The 16,389-nt window shown below is 40.5% G+C and overlaps 1 protein-coding gene across 7 annotated transcripts in view; it reads left to right on the forward strand.

Annotated features, from left to right (window-relative positions):
• TNIK (TRAF2 and NCK interacting kinase) overlaps positions 1 to 16,389 on the forward strand; it is a 440,791-nt gene that overhangs the window by 130,345 nt on the left and 294,057 nt on the right. For all 7 annotated transcript variants that reach the window (XM_042998976.1, XM_042998973.1, XM_042998974.1 and 4 more), the window contains exon 2: positions 4,762 to 4,827. Coding sequence is in view for 4 of the 7 variants with exons in the window: in XM_042998969.1 (XP_042854903.1) it covers positions 4,762 to 4,827 (66 nt within the window). In the remaining 3 variants the exon portion in view is untranslated. The remainder of the gene's footprint in view (positions 1 to 4,761; positions 4,828 to 16,389) is intronic.

The raw sequence follows: 16,389 nt of genomic DNA on the forward strand, positions 1-16,389 counted from the left end.
CACAGAGGAGGTGGCATACTGGGTTTTTAAGGCTGGGCTTGCCTGAATGGTAGAAGGAATAATCTTGGCAGACAGACATTATGAACCAAGGCAAAGAGACATGGCCTGTAAGGTGTGCTAGGGACATAGCGGGTGGTTTGAGGCAGTTAGTTGTAGTACAAAATGATGGGATGTGAGAGTGGGAATGAAAACTGGGCCTGAGAATGACAGGACCTCGACTTTCAATTTGAACCACACTGTGTAGGATTCTAAAGCATGGTGTGTTGTGTCTTTTTAGAAAGTTCAGTGTGAAGGAGGAAAGAATTGATTGAAAGTAAATAGTCCCGGCAAGAGAAGATGAGGCCTGTTGTATGAACAGAACAGAGTAGATGGATATAATGGATACTGGGAGATGAAATCGTTAGTACTTAGTGACCAGCATGAGGTTGGAACGTTGGGGTCAGCCTATCTTTAAGGTCTGGGTGGAAGAAACAGAATCTCTGTGAGAAACTGAGTGGTATGCTAGAAGACAAGGGAGGGGACATATTTCAACAAGAGTGATGATGCTTGGCAGTATAAATGCCTCAAAGGGAATAGCCAGGACGGGACTGAGAAGAGACCATTATAGATAAGAGATTGAGGTCATTGGTGACCCTTGGGAGAAATTATTTTAGAGTTCTCCAAGAGTGGAGAAAACACATGAATGAATGCTTACCCAGTTCAAGCTGTAGCATTATTCCACAAGAGCCTAACTAGCAGTTAGATGCATTTGTGTATGGGAGTATTCACAAACATCAGCTCTTGGGTATTTGGAGTGGAGGTAGGGGAGAGGGAAGCTTAGGATAAGTGCTTAATTCAAGTGCTCCTGGACAATATGTCTGCCCTCTGCTTTCCAGGGTCTCAGAGAGCCTCCTCCTTGTAAATACCATGACCCGAATTGTGCCATTTTGTCTTATTATTGTCAGCATACTGTAGAAGATAGATGCTTCTCGACTTCTCTTCCAGTTCCACGTTGGTACTCGTTTCTAGCCATGATGCTTGTAGTGGTTGCTGTGATGTGTCACCCAGTTGCCTTCTTTGCTCCTGAGGCACTCCTTGTCCACCTGCTGGGGTCCACCTGCTGGGAGTGAAGGCAGCTAGTGATTGTTCTCACCTGGGGATTGTCCTCAGCAGAAGAGTGTCACTTCACACAAGATCATAACCTCTGGGATGGGGACAGCGGACAGCCTGTATGCAATGACTAGTCAATGGAGGTGGGGTGCAAAGGCTCCCATGCCCCGGGGTAGGATAACTTTGAAGAGTTGCCTCGGCTCCAGAGCTCCTGTGGGATCAGATGAAGTTTTGGTTCCGTTGCATCATTCTGTCTGCTAATTCCAATCCGAATTCTTTCATTCCCAACTGGTGTTGATTCCGTGGAACACCCCGATAAAATCCCTCTGTGTAAATCTCAGTAATTCTGAGTCCCATTTCCTGGAGAACCACCCCAATTTCATTATTGTTTCTAGTTTGTTTGTCTACCCAAGGTGGTCACCAATCCATCCCTGTGATTACTCTGACCTTTAATTCTGAGTCCGTTGGATGCACCCAGCTGGAAGACCCCTCTCCCAGCAGCTGAACAAAAATCTTGGCATTGCACTTCCTTGGTCCTGATTGGCTGAGACATAGGCCCATCAGTGGACTGTTCAAGAGGAACGAGCTAGAAGTCAGTTGCCCAGATGCTCTTGAGATCAGCCCATTGAACCTCAGCCCCGAGGAGGGGTCTGTGAGGTGGGGTGGCCCCTGGGCCTAGAAGCTTGTCCCCCTCTGCTCCTGCCCTCCCCTTCTGCCATCCCCTCCCCCACTGCTTCCTAGGCTCCCTAAGGCAGGTGGTAGTCACCCTTCTGGATCTTCTCTCTTTCATTCAAATTCTGTTTTTTTAGTCAAGAAAAATGAATGTTGAAAACACAATTGAGATATTTCGAGCAAATGTAGAACCTCTCTCAAAATTTGTTGCAGAAACACCGCTGAGAAAACAAACTACTGGGAGCACAACTTAGAAACAAACAGCAGCTGCCACCATTTGTGGGCTTTTTTTCCCCCACTGTTCGTTCCCTCATTTCTTTCTAATCCTGCGTGTAATAGAACCTGCTGTTCTGCTGGCCTGGCGGTCTCACACACACAACTTTCTGTTCCCATCCTGAGGCCTCCCAGGTGCTCTGTTAGCCGCGGGGTCTCCGCTGACAGGGCCCTGGGCCCTTACTGTCTCTCCTGTCACAGGGTTCCCTCTGGAACGTTGTCCACACCCCCTGACCACGTGGGGCGTGGCTGGAACCTCCGGATTTCTCAGGCTGTGGAGTGTGGTTTCTTGCCCTCCTGGCTTTATCACGATGGATTACACAGATGACAATCTTTCTCGGTGACAAAGTGCTTCAACTGCTGGGCTTTTGTTTTATTTTTTAATTTGTTTTTTCTGCGGAGTCTTCAAAGGCATACAGCAAAGGGCTTTCCTTGGGCCTGATGTGCTGAAGACTGTAACTCGAAATGACTCTCTCTTATCACAGCAAACTCATTTGTCTCCTTCCCCATGCATGGCAGCCTTGAGCAGCCCTTCACCTTTTAAATGCTGCTAGTGGTGTGCAGACCCTCAGTTTCAGGATGACTGCTATTACACGTTAGCCGATGGCCAACCATGTGCAGGGTGTAGTGCTAGGCCCTCACTCACTCCTCATCAGAGCTCTGCAAGGCGCGTGTCATATCTGTTTTCTCTGCCCAGAGACTGAGGTGCTCTCCCAGGGTGTCCTATGATCATGCAGCCAGTCAAGGGAAAGCTGGTATTCGACCCAGGTCTGTCTGAATCCAAAGCCCAGGCCTTCCCTCTCCTGCCTCTCAGTCACCCTGACAACATATGGTGGTGCTCTTACAAAAGTGTTGACGCTTTTGCAGCCTTTTTTTACTTGGCCTTCCCTCACAGTTCGCGCCTAACATTTAAAAATTAAGACGGGGGTACCTGGGTGGCTCATTCGGTTAAGCCTCTGACAGTTGATTTTGTCTCAGGTCATGATCTCATGTGTTTGTGAGTTCGAGCCCCACATCAGGCTCTGTGCTGACAGTGAGGAGCTTGCTTGGGATTTTCTCTCTCTCTCTCTGTCTGCCTCTCTCTCTCTCTCGAAATAAATAAAGAGACTTAAAAAAATAAAAATTAGGACATCTTGGAAACAAACAAACACAAAACACAAAACACAAAGACAAAACACAAAACTTCAGACCTGGCAATATTGTGCTCATAGGTTAATGTAAGAACCAACTGGTCCCAGCTATGTTACCTCCCTCTCTGCAGGGAGACATGGCTTCTTCAGGCTGCCACAGACCCCAGCCGGCCCACTTCACTCTTTTTTTTTTAATGTTTATTTATTTTTGAGAGAGAGAGTTTGTGTGAGAGAGAGAGAAAGAGAGAGAGAGAGAGAGAGAGAGCAAGCATGAGTGGGGGAGGCACAAAGACAGAGAGGGAGACGCAGAATCTGAAGCAGGCTCCAGGCTCTGAGCTGTCAGCACAGAGCCTGACATGGGGCTTGAACTCACGAACTGCAAAATCATGACCCGAGCTGAAGTCAGACACTTAACCAACTGAGCCACAGGCGCCCTGCACTTTGCTCTCTTATGTTACTTGCCTAGTCTCTGTGGACGTTTAAGTTTGTGATTCTTCATTTAGGCCCTTAAAGAAATAATTTCTGTCCAATTAGATATCAGTAGAGGTCAGAGTCAGTTTATGCTTCTGAGTTGAATTTTATAGCCTTTGATATTTTTTTCAACTTTTGTGGACAGTAATTTAGTAAGAAGTAGCACTCATTGGACATTTGTGGAGCACCCTAACATTTAGCTGACTCTGAGGGTTAGGTGACACCTGTTTGGTGGTAAGGACTTGCATCAATCTCCAATTTAGTTTGTCTTCAAAATCCTGCAGGGACTCTTCAGGTACTGCAGGATCCGGAGACCATCCACAGAAACATATTTTGCAAGGACAGCCTTGTAAAGAGGGAAGATGAATCCAAAGAAAAACATGCTGAGAGAGGCAGCTGTGTTTTTTTTAAAGTTTATTTATTTATTTTTGAGAGAGAGAGAGAGAGAGAGAGAGAGAGAGAACACAAGCAAAGGAGGGCTAGAGAGAGAGGGAGAGAGAGTATCCCAAGCAGGTTCTACACTGACAGTGTAGAGCCCGATGCGGGTCTCGATCTCACGCATCGTGAACTCATGACCTGAGCCAAAACCAAGAGCTGGACGCTTAACTGACTGAGCCACCCAGGTGCCTCAGAGGCAGCTATGTTGGTTGGATCTGCTCTTGGGAACCATTGACTACCTTATGTAAGATTGCCCCACCACACAGAAACACCCCCTTCTTGACTGTGTTCAACATAATGGACAGCTCAGAAGCTTCATAGAGGAAGATCTGAGAAATTAGAATCCTTTCTCAGGATGATGGCTCTTTCATTTTATCCTGATGTACCTGCAAGTGTGTTTCCATCTGACTGTGAGAAATATGTTAATTCTTTGTTATTGTTTCAGTGAAAGTCATATCTCTTTTTGTCTGATTTAAACACATCTCATAGAGATGTAAAATGGAAAGAAAGTAGATTTTGACTAATTTCATAGCTGTAGCTGAATTAAATTTTAATAGCAATTAATATTAACACATGAGTACCCCCAAAGCTAAAGTTATTTATTTGCTTATTTTGAATTTTTGCTTTTGATTACAACAATGCCTAGAATATTGTGCTGAATATTTGTTGTTTGTTTATTTTCTTTTAGGACCCTGCAGGGATTTTTGAATTAGTGGAACTTGTTGGAAATGGAACATATGGACAAGTTTATAAGGTAGGTTCATTTAATTTGAATATAGCATGGTGTATATATGGTTTTTGATTCATGCATGCTAATTAGAAATGCTGTCCCTTCTTGTTCATATATGTCTTATAACAGATTTACAACAAAATTATGTGCTTGTTAATTGACTCTCCATCTTTCGAAATATGTCTGTAGTCCCATTGCCTAAACTGGATTCCGGGATTTGGGCATTGACCTTCATTAAATACAACAGTGTCTATATCTGACACGTGAATTCTGATGCTGCATATTTGAACCTCTTTAAGTGTTTACTTTCCTTTACATCACACTGCCAGAACTGGTTTTCAAAGGAGCAAAAGATGCTTGTTACTTTAGAAATTTAAGCTGTTAAAGCATTACAGCTGGAAAAGTAGATTTGTTATTGGCCCAGGGCATGAATTAAAATGAGTTTAGTGAACAATGTTAGGAGAAACCTGGCTACCTCACAAAGCAAAGGCCTAATGGCAGCAATGACTTTTAGAAGATATGAAATAAGTAAAAGTTAAACTTGACATGAGGAATAAGAAGTATGTTTTGTCCTTTTAGTAGTTTTTGCTTATACGTTCACTCAAAATGCTTTTAAAAGATATTACCCCCCAGTAAAGGATCTAAAAAAAATGACCGTTTAAAAAATGTGGGTTGATTTCCTTTCTGATTATCAAAAGGAAATGGAAATGAACTGTTTTGGATTAAAGTTTAGGGGGTTTTAGTGAATGAGCTATTGAAATAAATGCCTTCAAAAAAACCCAGTTCTTTTCTCATGATTATTTATAGGGAAATATCTATCATTTTCCTGAGTGGTAGTTAGATGGAATGGTGTTTTCATTACAAATTATCTCTTTTGTTGTTCTGTTTTTAAAAGTTTCTCTTCAGATCCCTAAACTTCTCTAAGTGATTAAAATTATTGTGGAAGTCATCTATATTGTAATATTTCCAATTCAACAGAATGCCAAGAGTACACACACACACACACACACACACACACACACACGATGATCTTGAGAATCTGAACACAATTGTAAACAGGTACCTATTTAAACCTTTATTTATTGGGAGGTATTTATTTATTGGTGTCCACTCTAGGGGAGAATTTCTCCCTTGCAAGAAATGATTAGTTCCTGAAATGGCAACCCCTTGCAATTAGACAGAATGTCGTCCACCCAAGCTGTTCACTTGACGTTGATCCTGTCTGACACAAGGAAGAAATGTGTCTCAGCAAATGCTTTTAAATGCTGTCAATGAAGATAATTAGGTTGGAAGATTGTGTTATTGCGTTTTGAGAAATTGGTTAGAACTTGTGAATTAATGTGGGCTAATGAATTAAACTCTGATTTAGGTAGAAAATTACTTCTGATTTGCTGACAGTCTGGAGTTGCAACTCTGTGGCATGCTCCTGGTTTCATGGCACCCTTAGAGCCATTCCACAGTACCATCCTTCTTCCCATCTGTAGAACATGCATTTGGGTCATGATTCACAGCTTTGTCCACCTCTAAGAGGTGGACTGTACACTCTTGCAAGATAAGGCAACAAAGAGGTTCAGTTAAGGATGAGAAGGTTTGGAAAATTCACAACTATCCCGAATTTCTTGTTGCCTGAAAAAAAAAATAAGGAAAGGAAACAAGTGTCAAGAGGTCTCAGATCTTTTTTAGAGAGGAAAGATATTCACCAACTATGTTGTTAACATTATCCTAGAGATACCATTATTTTAGTGGTCGTTACAAAACTTTGACACCACTCAAGCTGGAAGGAGATTGCCAAGAAAGGTCCTGGTGAACATGTTGGACTCTGGGACAGAAGACTTGGTCTCTTTTACCAGCCCTATGTATTGTTTTGTGGCATCGCAGCTTCTCTGTGCATTAGTCAGGTACAAGTGTCATTAGAAATGCTTTGGGGATTTGTAATGGTAATGATATATCTGAAGAATTAAAACTCCCTACTCATTTAAGAGATCGGTGTCTAGGCAACTCAGATGTTAGGTGGCACCTGCTTCTGGACAGAGATACCTGGGTTTCCTGAGCCACTAATCCAGTCCTTTTGTTACCCGGAGTTCTGAGGGATTCAGCTTAATAAAATAGCACAATCTAATATATGTGAGCCTAAAGAAAAATAAGTTAGGAAGTGATTGTTCACATTACAGGTTATATTTACCTTTTATGGAATAGACATATTTCTAAATTACTATAAGCATACATAGAAATTTTCATAGCCCTGAGAAGAGATCTGTATACCAAAAAAAAATTCTATGATAAACTCTTTCTTTGTATTAAGTTTTAAAGTTTCTTTGTATTAAGTTTGATTTCAACTTGTTGATTTCAGCTTTTGGTATTCCTGGATTTTACAAAATGAAGTCTAATTTTATGAACAATTACATAGACCTTGTCTTTATTTTATGGAAAGATTCATTTTTGTGAGTTGTCCTAAGAGAGACATGATAGAATTTTATTTACAAGTAGTTTTTAAGAAATGTACTTAATACAATAAATAAAAATGTGCACAAAAATGTAGATATTAAGAGAATATTTTCTGCAATCTATCTGAATATGAACCACATGCATTTGGGTGTGGACATATAAAGGTCATTTAGTAATGTTTAGATTTTCAAAGTTATTTCTAGTCTCACTCCCAAGTCTGGTTTGGTCTCTCTGTCCTTAGAAGGCTTACCTTTTAGCATTTTCGTCCCAGGTGGTCAAGTGACAAGTCACTATGTTTTTTACTTTATGTATTGGATTTAATACATAAATAATAGAGTAGTGATTCTCTGTCAGGACTTTTATTGTAGAAATCATCTTCCTGGGCCTATGGTTCCCATTAAAAACCAAACCAACAAAAAGCCACATACCTGTGTGCTAAAGATTTTGGCTATTTATTGGCATGCCACCTATTGGGAGCTAATGGAATCCAGATAATGTTTTTGTTACAATAAAGTAATATTTTAATATTTTAATATATTGAGATAATTGTTTAATGTGTACTGCTGAAACACCACTAAATCTTAGCCACAAATTTCAAAAATGAATGTTGGTCTATCCGGTTTCTTAATTTGCCATTTTGAAATATATATTGGTTATTATGGACATGGAGACATAATTTATTGCAGAATGACAGGGTGAATTGTGAATATGGTAGAATCCTCAGTATCTCTCAAGTTTTTCTCAAAACCTCCCAAAGTTGTAAAGCATGAACTGAAGAGGCCATCTTGGAGGTTACAGGGCGTGTGAGAGAGAGAGCACCTCGAGTGAATGTATGTGTGTTTTCAAAGAATTGCAGAGGTCCTCTTAGGTAATCTAGTCCAATCATTCCTCTGCCAAATGTCTATTCAGCCTGACCTTGATTACTTCTGGTCATATGGAACTCACTACCTTCCAGTCAGTCCATTTTCCTACAACTCTCTATGAGTGTTCATTATCATTATGAGCCAAGATTCTTCTACCTTTCTAAAATGTTTACCATTTCAAGTTGCTCCATACCCTCAGAGCTATTTAAAAAAATGAATCATCTTCCACAAGAACATAGTTCTTGAAATATTCAAAGAAGACTTCTCCTTTCTTCACTCAAACACATACTTGTGTCTATTGTTCTTTAAGCAATATAGCCTCAAGTTGCTTGATTAATTCTTTATATCACACAGATCTGAGGCCTTTCATTATTGCAGCTTCTCTCCAGAACTGTTCTAATATATTACTAAAAATAATACTTTATACTTCTAAATAGCTTTCTATTTTGCAGAACATCTTGTATATGCGATCTGATTTCTGATTTAATTCCTATAATAATTTCATGAGCACCTTGTTCACAGCTCAGGGTCTTTACAGCACAGTTTCCTCTGTCGGGAACACTTTCCCCCAACCCTCTCATGACTGGCGCCTTCTCCTTCAGGTCTCAGTTCAAATGTTACCTCCTCAGGGACACCATTTTCCATCCTTGTGTCTACTACAGACAGCCACTACCTCTGCCTCCTTCCCCCACAGACTTTCTCTGTCTCATGAAATTGTTTTATTGCATTCGTGGCATTGCCACTCTGAAATCATCTTCCTTTTTTGTTTGAGTGTATATTAAACTATTTAAATGCATAAATAAAGGAAAAATAAGGATAGGGACCTAGTCTCTCTAGCCATCACTGTCTCCTCAGTCTGGTGCATAGCAGACGTTGACCATTGTGGGGCTCAGAATTGAGCTTTGTTTTCCTTGAGAATCCTTTTTATACTCATTTCCAGTTTTTTTTTCAGTGTTTGCCATAAAATATTAGTCTACTTACTTCAGAAATGCCTATTTGCACAAAAGTAATCAACAAAATGCCCTACTTATTTTTATGGTCGGAAGTGGATGTGGAGTTTATGTTAAATGAATTGTTCATAGTCTGTAGAAGCCAGACCCATGCTGGAAATTTACAAAGTGAGGCAAATCCATTTTCTGGGGTCCAGCCTCCTGGCAGAGGTTCTCAGACTTTAGTGTGCAAAACAAATATTTGGGAAATTATTAAAAATGTAGATTTATAAGATCAATTTTTGAAATTTTGATTCAGTCGGTCTGGGGTGGGGTGCAGGAATCTGCACCTCTAATAAGCATACGGGTTTATTCTGATGGCTAGGGCCATGGCGCCATGCCTCCAGAAACTGCAAAAATGAAAGTAGATTATCCTGTTGTAGCAACTGAGTGAATGCTAATCCTAATGCTTTTTGTAATCATTTACATTAGGATTTTAGGGTTTCTGTGCTGACTCCAGCTTATATCAACTGAGAAAAGTAAAAAACATAAAGATCTTGACCCGAGATATGATGTCAACCGGGTTTGATGTACTCATCGAGATATTAAGCATTTGGTGTTTTTATTTGACATGTTGTGTTTACAGTTTAAGGTTGTCCTGAATAATTCAACTCAAGACCTGAGAATCGATATGGTCAAACTGACCTGGTGTAGAGAAGAATCTGAGCCTCTTGCATGAGATTTCCTCAAGTCTGTGTATTGTGATCTCTTAATTAACCTTCTGCTAAAGTAAGACAAGGCATTTTAATAGTGAGCTTATCAATCATCTCGATATAGAGATGATTCTATGATATACTCAGGTTGTAATGTAGCTTTTCATAGTCTGTTCTAGTGAATCATGAAATTATACTATTCATATGTTGTTTAGTAAGGAATGAATACGGGGAGAACGTTGTATTTCTTAGATAATAGTGGCATTTGTTTTTTTAATCAAGAATTTCCAATACAAAGAGTGCATTATTTCAACATTTGTTGAGTGCCAGTTTAAAAAAAAAGAAAAACCCTGAGCTTTGTATGGGAAGAATGTAGAGCCAACTGAGGTGGTTCCTGCTCTACGAAAGTGTGCAGTCAGATTATCTAATCAGGATTCTGGGTGCTTACCATGTGCTAAAAGCTTTCATATGTATTGTCTTCGTTACTCCTCATGATTTTGTAGGGGAAGACACTAAAGCACATTTGTTAAGCCACATTATCACTCAAGGCAGGGTTTCTCAATCTTGGAACTATTGACATTTTGGGACTGATAGCTCTTTGTTGTGGAGGGCTCTCCTGTGCATTGTAGAATGTTTAGAACGTGTAGAATCCTTGGCCTCTACCCATGAGATATTAATGACACTTCAAAGTCATGACAATCAAAAATTTCTCCAAACATTGCCAAATATTTCTTAGGGAGTAAAACCGTCCCCACTTGAGAACCATTTCTTTAAGGATGAGACAAGATAGCAAAACTCTTAAAATTGGTGGGCAGAGACAGTGGGAGTATAGAATATGGAGCAATTAATGCTGCCCAGGCAGAGTAGAGACCTGAATGGATTGTGGAAGGGAGATATGGAAGAAGCTTTGAGGCCTTGGCATTTGCACATCTTGGGGTGCAATTTAGCATTTTTGTAAGTGGAAAATAAAAAGGATTTTGGAACAGGACTGAGCTGGATTCACAGTCAGGCTCTGCCTCGTTCTGGTTGTGTAAAGATAGCCAACTCACTCTCCAAATCTGGATTTCTTCATCTGTTAGTAACAGCACAGTGTAGGGCTGTTGGAAGCCCGAAGTGTAATGTGTATGGAAGACCTCAGCACAGCACCTGACACACAGTAGGCACTCAGCAACCTTTTCTTCTTCCCAAACACATGTGCCAGTGGAGCCTAGCTTACCAGTTCTTTCTATGGTCTTATTTTTATAAGTTTTACGATCTGAAAGAAGCATTCATAGAAGGTGAAGTCAGAAACACGCATAGCCTTGTGTGTCCAATAAAGAATTGCATTATTTATGTTAAATCCAGTTTGCAATACTTCTTACATGGTGTTTAATGACATAATTACCATTTAGATATTATAGTTGATTTTTAGTGTTTAAAAAAAAAAAGAAAACTCAACCTCTCAGTGATTTGTAAAGATAAGGTGGATTATTACAGGAAATAAGAGTTGGTTGTACCACTCTAGAACTTTAGGAGGTGGGTGAGAGTGAATCATTCACCCTTGAAATGTGTTGGCTGATGCACTCTTCATCCTCATAGATCTCAATGTTGTTTGCGTCTGACTTGGCTTAAGACCATGCTACCTCATGCTATGATCTGTCGGGTGTAATGAATTCGATGGTTGCTATGTGAGCACAGAGGGAAGACCTATGTGAGTGCCTGTATGCCACATGCCATGTGGAAGGGTCTCTTTCTCTGCTAGGCGGCAAGACCTCCATAGTTGCTACCAAAACTTGCTGCAGGGGACGACGTGGGATTTCTTGTTACTACTAGTGGTTCGCAGCCCTTGCTGTTTATAGAAATCATTTGGATAGCTTTGAAAACCTATACATATCTGGGTCCTTTTCTAAAGACTTGGTTTTAGTTGGTTTGGTGTATGGTTGGGTAGAAGTGATTTCCAGAACTTTCCAGATGCTTCTAGTGTGCAGCCAGAATTGAGAGCCACTGGACTAAGGTATTGCTTCTCAGGTGATATAGGGGCTCTTCTTGGTGTCTTTGCCTCTGAGAAGGAGTCTCTACCACTCTTACCTCTATCATGGGGCTCCGTTCACCTCATTTATTCACTTATTCAGCATCAGCCTTTATTAATAAGCATCTTCTGCTGGCTTGGCACATGTGTACCCACCTTTCATTTGAAGTGTTGAGATTGCTTTAGTTCAAAATACTTCCATTCTACCTCATATCAGTGAATTGCCAAACAACTTGATGCACAGCACTCTGGTGGCTTGTAGTTTTTAGATCTCATAACACCCTTAATGACTTGGTGATTATAAGGCAGTCTCATGTAATTAAACAGTCAATACTTACTATGTAATTACCATTATTTGGGGTTTTTTGCAACCTGTAAAATAAAACTCTGCCAGGATTACAGGCACAGAATTTAGAGACATGCACACTTTTAACTGTTTTTTACATGGGAAACATTTGAGACTTAAAAAAAAAAAAAGAATAACCAATTATTACTAACCAATTAATTAAACCAGAGATTGAATTTCTTATCTCTGTGGTTTAACCTCAGTAATTTTAACCTCAGTAATTTTATGAAATCTACTGGACGTTTTGCGACTGCAAAAAGAAATATCTGCTGTTTGACAAGCAAATACATACTCTTTTCTAAGTTGGAGCGCTGCTTGGCGGTGAGGATTTGGAATGGGGGAACAAAGCATTGCCAGGGCCTCCAAATCAGGCTGAGTACAACATCTCCTGCCAAGTGCTGTGGCCTTGGGCATTGCTTCTGATTTGGGTCCTGTTGCTTACTTTCCAAAGCAATGCACAGAACTTGTCTTTTTTTGTTCCCATCTACAACAAAGAAGAAAAGACTAGCAGCTGGCTCACTGAGAACTCTTAATAAATACCAAATAGCTACCATCATAATCATGGTGATGATAATATCATCTTACTAGGCTGCATGGAAAAGTTATGAACCAGATTATGTGAAGAGATCTGTCTCCTTTAGGGGGAAGTGTTCTATTGTTTTAGAAAACCTGCCCTAATTACATGATAGAGTCCCCTGGAACATACAGTCTCTGGCAGACCACTAGCATGTTCCCGTTGATACTTTTCTTTAAAGCATTTCTTGATAAACTGTGTTTTGGTCTGTGCATCACATTCAGGAAGACAGTATGAGGCTCCTTGCTGAATTTACTCAAAATCTTACTACTTTTTGGTTTTGCTTCTCTTTCTCTCTTATTTATTGTGGCGAAGTATACATACCGCAACATACTGTTAAGGAGCATTAAGTACATTCACATAGTTGTGCAATCATCACCACCATCCAAATCCAGAACTTTTTACTGTCCCATACGGAAACTCAGTACCCATTAAACAATAACTCTTCATTCCCTATTTCCCTTCTTCCCCCCAGTCCCTGGCCTGCCTGCCTTGCTTCCTTGCTTGCTTGCTTTCACTCTTTCTTTCTCTCTTTCTCTCTCTCTCTTTCCTTCCTTCTTTCTCTCTCTTTCTTTCTCTTTCTTTTTCTCTTTCTCTGTTTTTTTTCTTTTTTCTTTTTTCTTTCTTTCTCTTTCTTTTTTCTTTTTCTTTTTCTTTCACTCTCTCTTTTTCCCTTTCTTTCTTTCTCTTTCTTTCTGTTTTCTCTTTCTTTCTTTCTCTCTCTTTCTGTTTCTCCCTTTCTTTCTTTCTTTGTTTCTTTCTTTCATGTTTATTTGAGACAGAGAGAGACAGAGAGACAGAGAGACAGAAAGAGAGAAAGAGAGAGAGAGAGAAAACCTGCATGGGGGAGGGGCAGAGAGAGAGGAAGAGAAGAATCCCAAGCAGGATCTGCACCGTCAGCATGCAGCCTGATGATGCAGGGCTCAATCCCATGAACCATGAGATCATGATCATGACCTGAGCTGAAATCAAGTGTCGGGCGCTTCATCGACTGAGCAACCCAGGTGTCCCCCTGGTCTTTTCTTTTTAAAATATTCCCAGTTAACTTAATTGTAGAGGTAATCGTTTCCTGGATAGTGTCTTGCAACTCAGGCTTCCCAGTGAGCCTGGAATGGTCCTGCACATCTGCCTGTCTGTGTGTTGGCTTTCCTCAAGATGATTCACCGACAACCCACTTGACCCTCCAGTTGACTGAGTACCCAGCACCTGAAGGGCTACATCTTGTTCTAGGAAGCCGAAACTGACTGAGTCCTTGATTTTTCTACCCCATTTATATGTACATAAAATGATCCTTTTTAGGTTGAGGTGGAAGTAGAAGTCGAGGTCAATAAAAAATGTACAAGCATATTGTACAAATCCTAAAAGAGTGTGGCTAATGTTTTCTCTATTAACATGTTCTAGGCTGTGGTTACATTTATTACAGTTTTACAAGTTAGGTTCCCTTTTACCTTTAAGTGTATAAACTCTTTCCTTTTTTAGCAGGAAATTTCTTTTAGATGTAGTATTTCGCTCACAGTGGAATGTTCTGGGTGGAGGAATGTCAGGGTCTCCTTCGTGCAGCTGTTCCTTCATCAATGCACCGCTCACGTGATACTCCCTTCCTTGCATCAATCCACAGAGCATTCCCCACTCTTAGGTTCTACACCCTCCATTCCCAGGTCCCTCATGATGGGATCTCTGTCTCTCCCTCCAGCCTGACTCACAGTGTGCTTCAGCACTATCTCAGTGCTGCACTCATGCACACAGCAGGCGCTTTCTATTTCTTCATGCCAGCTACCCTCCCTCCTGAACACCTGGCTCAGACAGCAGCCCCCTCCTCTGTACCTTGTGACACCTACCTACTGACATCTTCTCGCTAGAGTGATCTCACAGTTTTGTAATGTTCTGGCTGTTTCCACTCTAAACTCTGAGTTCCTTGAGGTCCAGAACATTACCTTATTTTGTCTCTAGTGCCAATATAGAGTAGATGATTTAAAAAAGAAAAAGATCATATTACTCCTATGTTTTGCTGAGTTTTGGAACGCCCTATCTTAGTGGAATATGTGTCATTTTTGCTTAATGTCAACTGTTTCATCCCGGAGACTGACACTAAATATAATATTTAATAGCCAACAGCAGCTTAAATACTGACAAGCTAAATAAAAAGTATCCACCTACTGCATCATGTAACAAAAAAATAGGATAAGGAAAAAGTGTTTTCCCTTCTTTCTAAAACTAGTGTCATGGACACGATTCTGTAACCATCCCTGTGGGAAAACAAAAGGGGCCACAGCTCATTTGAACTTGTAAAGACCCTGTTTTGCACTTTGGGGAACAGAGATGGATTTTCTTAGCTTTTCCTTCTGCCATGTCTTCGGGACTGTGGAGTTAAGCATCAGTACTGATGAATTTAACCATTTTCATAAAACCCTCCTTCACATTATTTCACGTGACCTTTATGATGCCCACAAATGAGATAAAAGAGGTATGGTTACCCCTGTTTTACAGACAGAGCCCTTGAGGTCTCAGAGTTTATACATGACTTTCCTGATGTCACCAAGTAGGTGATAGAGCCTGGCTCGTGGTTGAGTAGCCTAAATCTCTTTAAATGTTTGACAGGGATTGGTTTTGCCCTGCCCTTGTATTGCATGTTAGAATTCATTTTATGTAGATCCCTGATAAGTCTGAATTCAGAATGTAAAGCAATGATGCCATGACTTATTTCAATATGTAGTTATTCTAATCTTTAGATCCAAAATACTGACAGGTGATTGATGACTAGGTAATTAATCACTGATTTCTTAGCAAGTGGAGACACTGTTCTTTATACAACAAACCAAATTGCTGTTTCCCCAGAAAGATAAGAAGGGAATTATTTTCCTTCTACAAAAAGGAACTGGCATGCTTTGCACTAGTTACATTTTACAATATGAAATGGGGCTGTGCTGATCATTTGAGGGAATTGGTTGCTTTTTTTCTCATGATTTGCTTTTGGTGGGAGAGGGGAGAGAATAGCATATTTCTAGACTTCTTCAAAAATCGGCTTCAATAGCCAGGTGCATGATTTTTTTTCCCAAAGGCTCAGCAATCAGACTAGAGCTTGTTAAATGTTTGTTGAATTGAATTGATTTTTTCTTTCAGCTGTAGTTATGTACTTTTGTGAGCAAATGGATGAATGTAACTGCTCTGGAGACCATGCAAATATTTGCCAGGTGCATAATCCGTACTTTTCTCTATCCAGAGCAGAGGGAAAACCAGGTACCCGTAACCCGGCATGGCACTGTAGCAAATTGCTTACTCTTTGCTTTTATATTTGCCCCTCTCGGGGATCTAGGTTTATGTGTGAGGATTTGGGGGGCTGGGAGGGACAATGAAACAGAGGATGATAGGTAAGAACTTCTGGGTAATGTAGTTGAGAGTGACCTGGCTACAGTATGAGGATGCAAACGATTTATTGTGTAATTTATCATGAAAGCCAGTTGGGAATACTTGTGTAAAGATTCTTCATTTCTAGTACCACTAAGGGCCACACTATTCAGCCTTTTTTTCCCCTTCAGGTTATAGGTATATAGTACCCATAACCGAAGAACTCTAGCAGTGCCTCTAAAAACTATTATCAGATGATTCAGTGGCAAGTTTTGCCCATGTCGATCTCACTCATTCTCTTACTATGTGTCAAAACAGTGAAGGCTAGTGAAAACACAGGGCACTGTGTCCTTTCCTTTGGAT

Source organism: Panthera tigris, chromosome C2 (genome assembly GCF_018350195.1).
Source record: "Panthera tigris isolate Pti1 chromosome C2, P.tigris_Pti1_mat1.1, whole genome shotgun sequence".
Taxonomy (NCBI): Eukaryota; Metazoa; Chordata; class Mammalia; order Carnivora; family Felidae; genus Panthera; species Panthera tigris.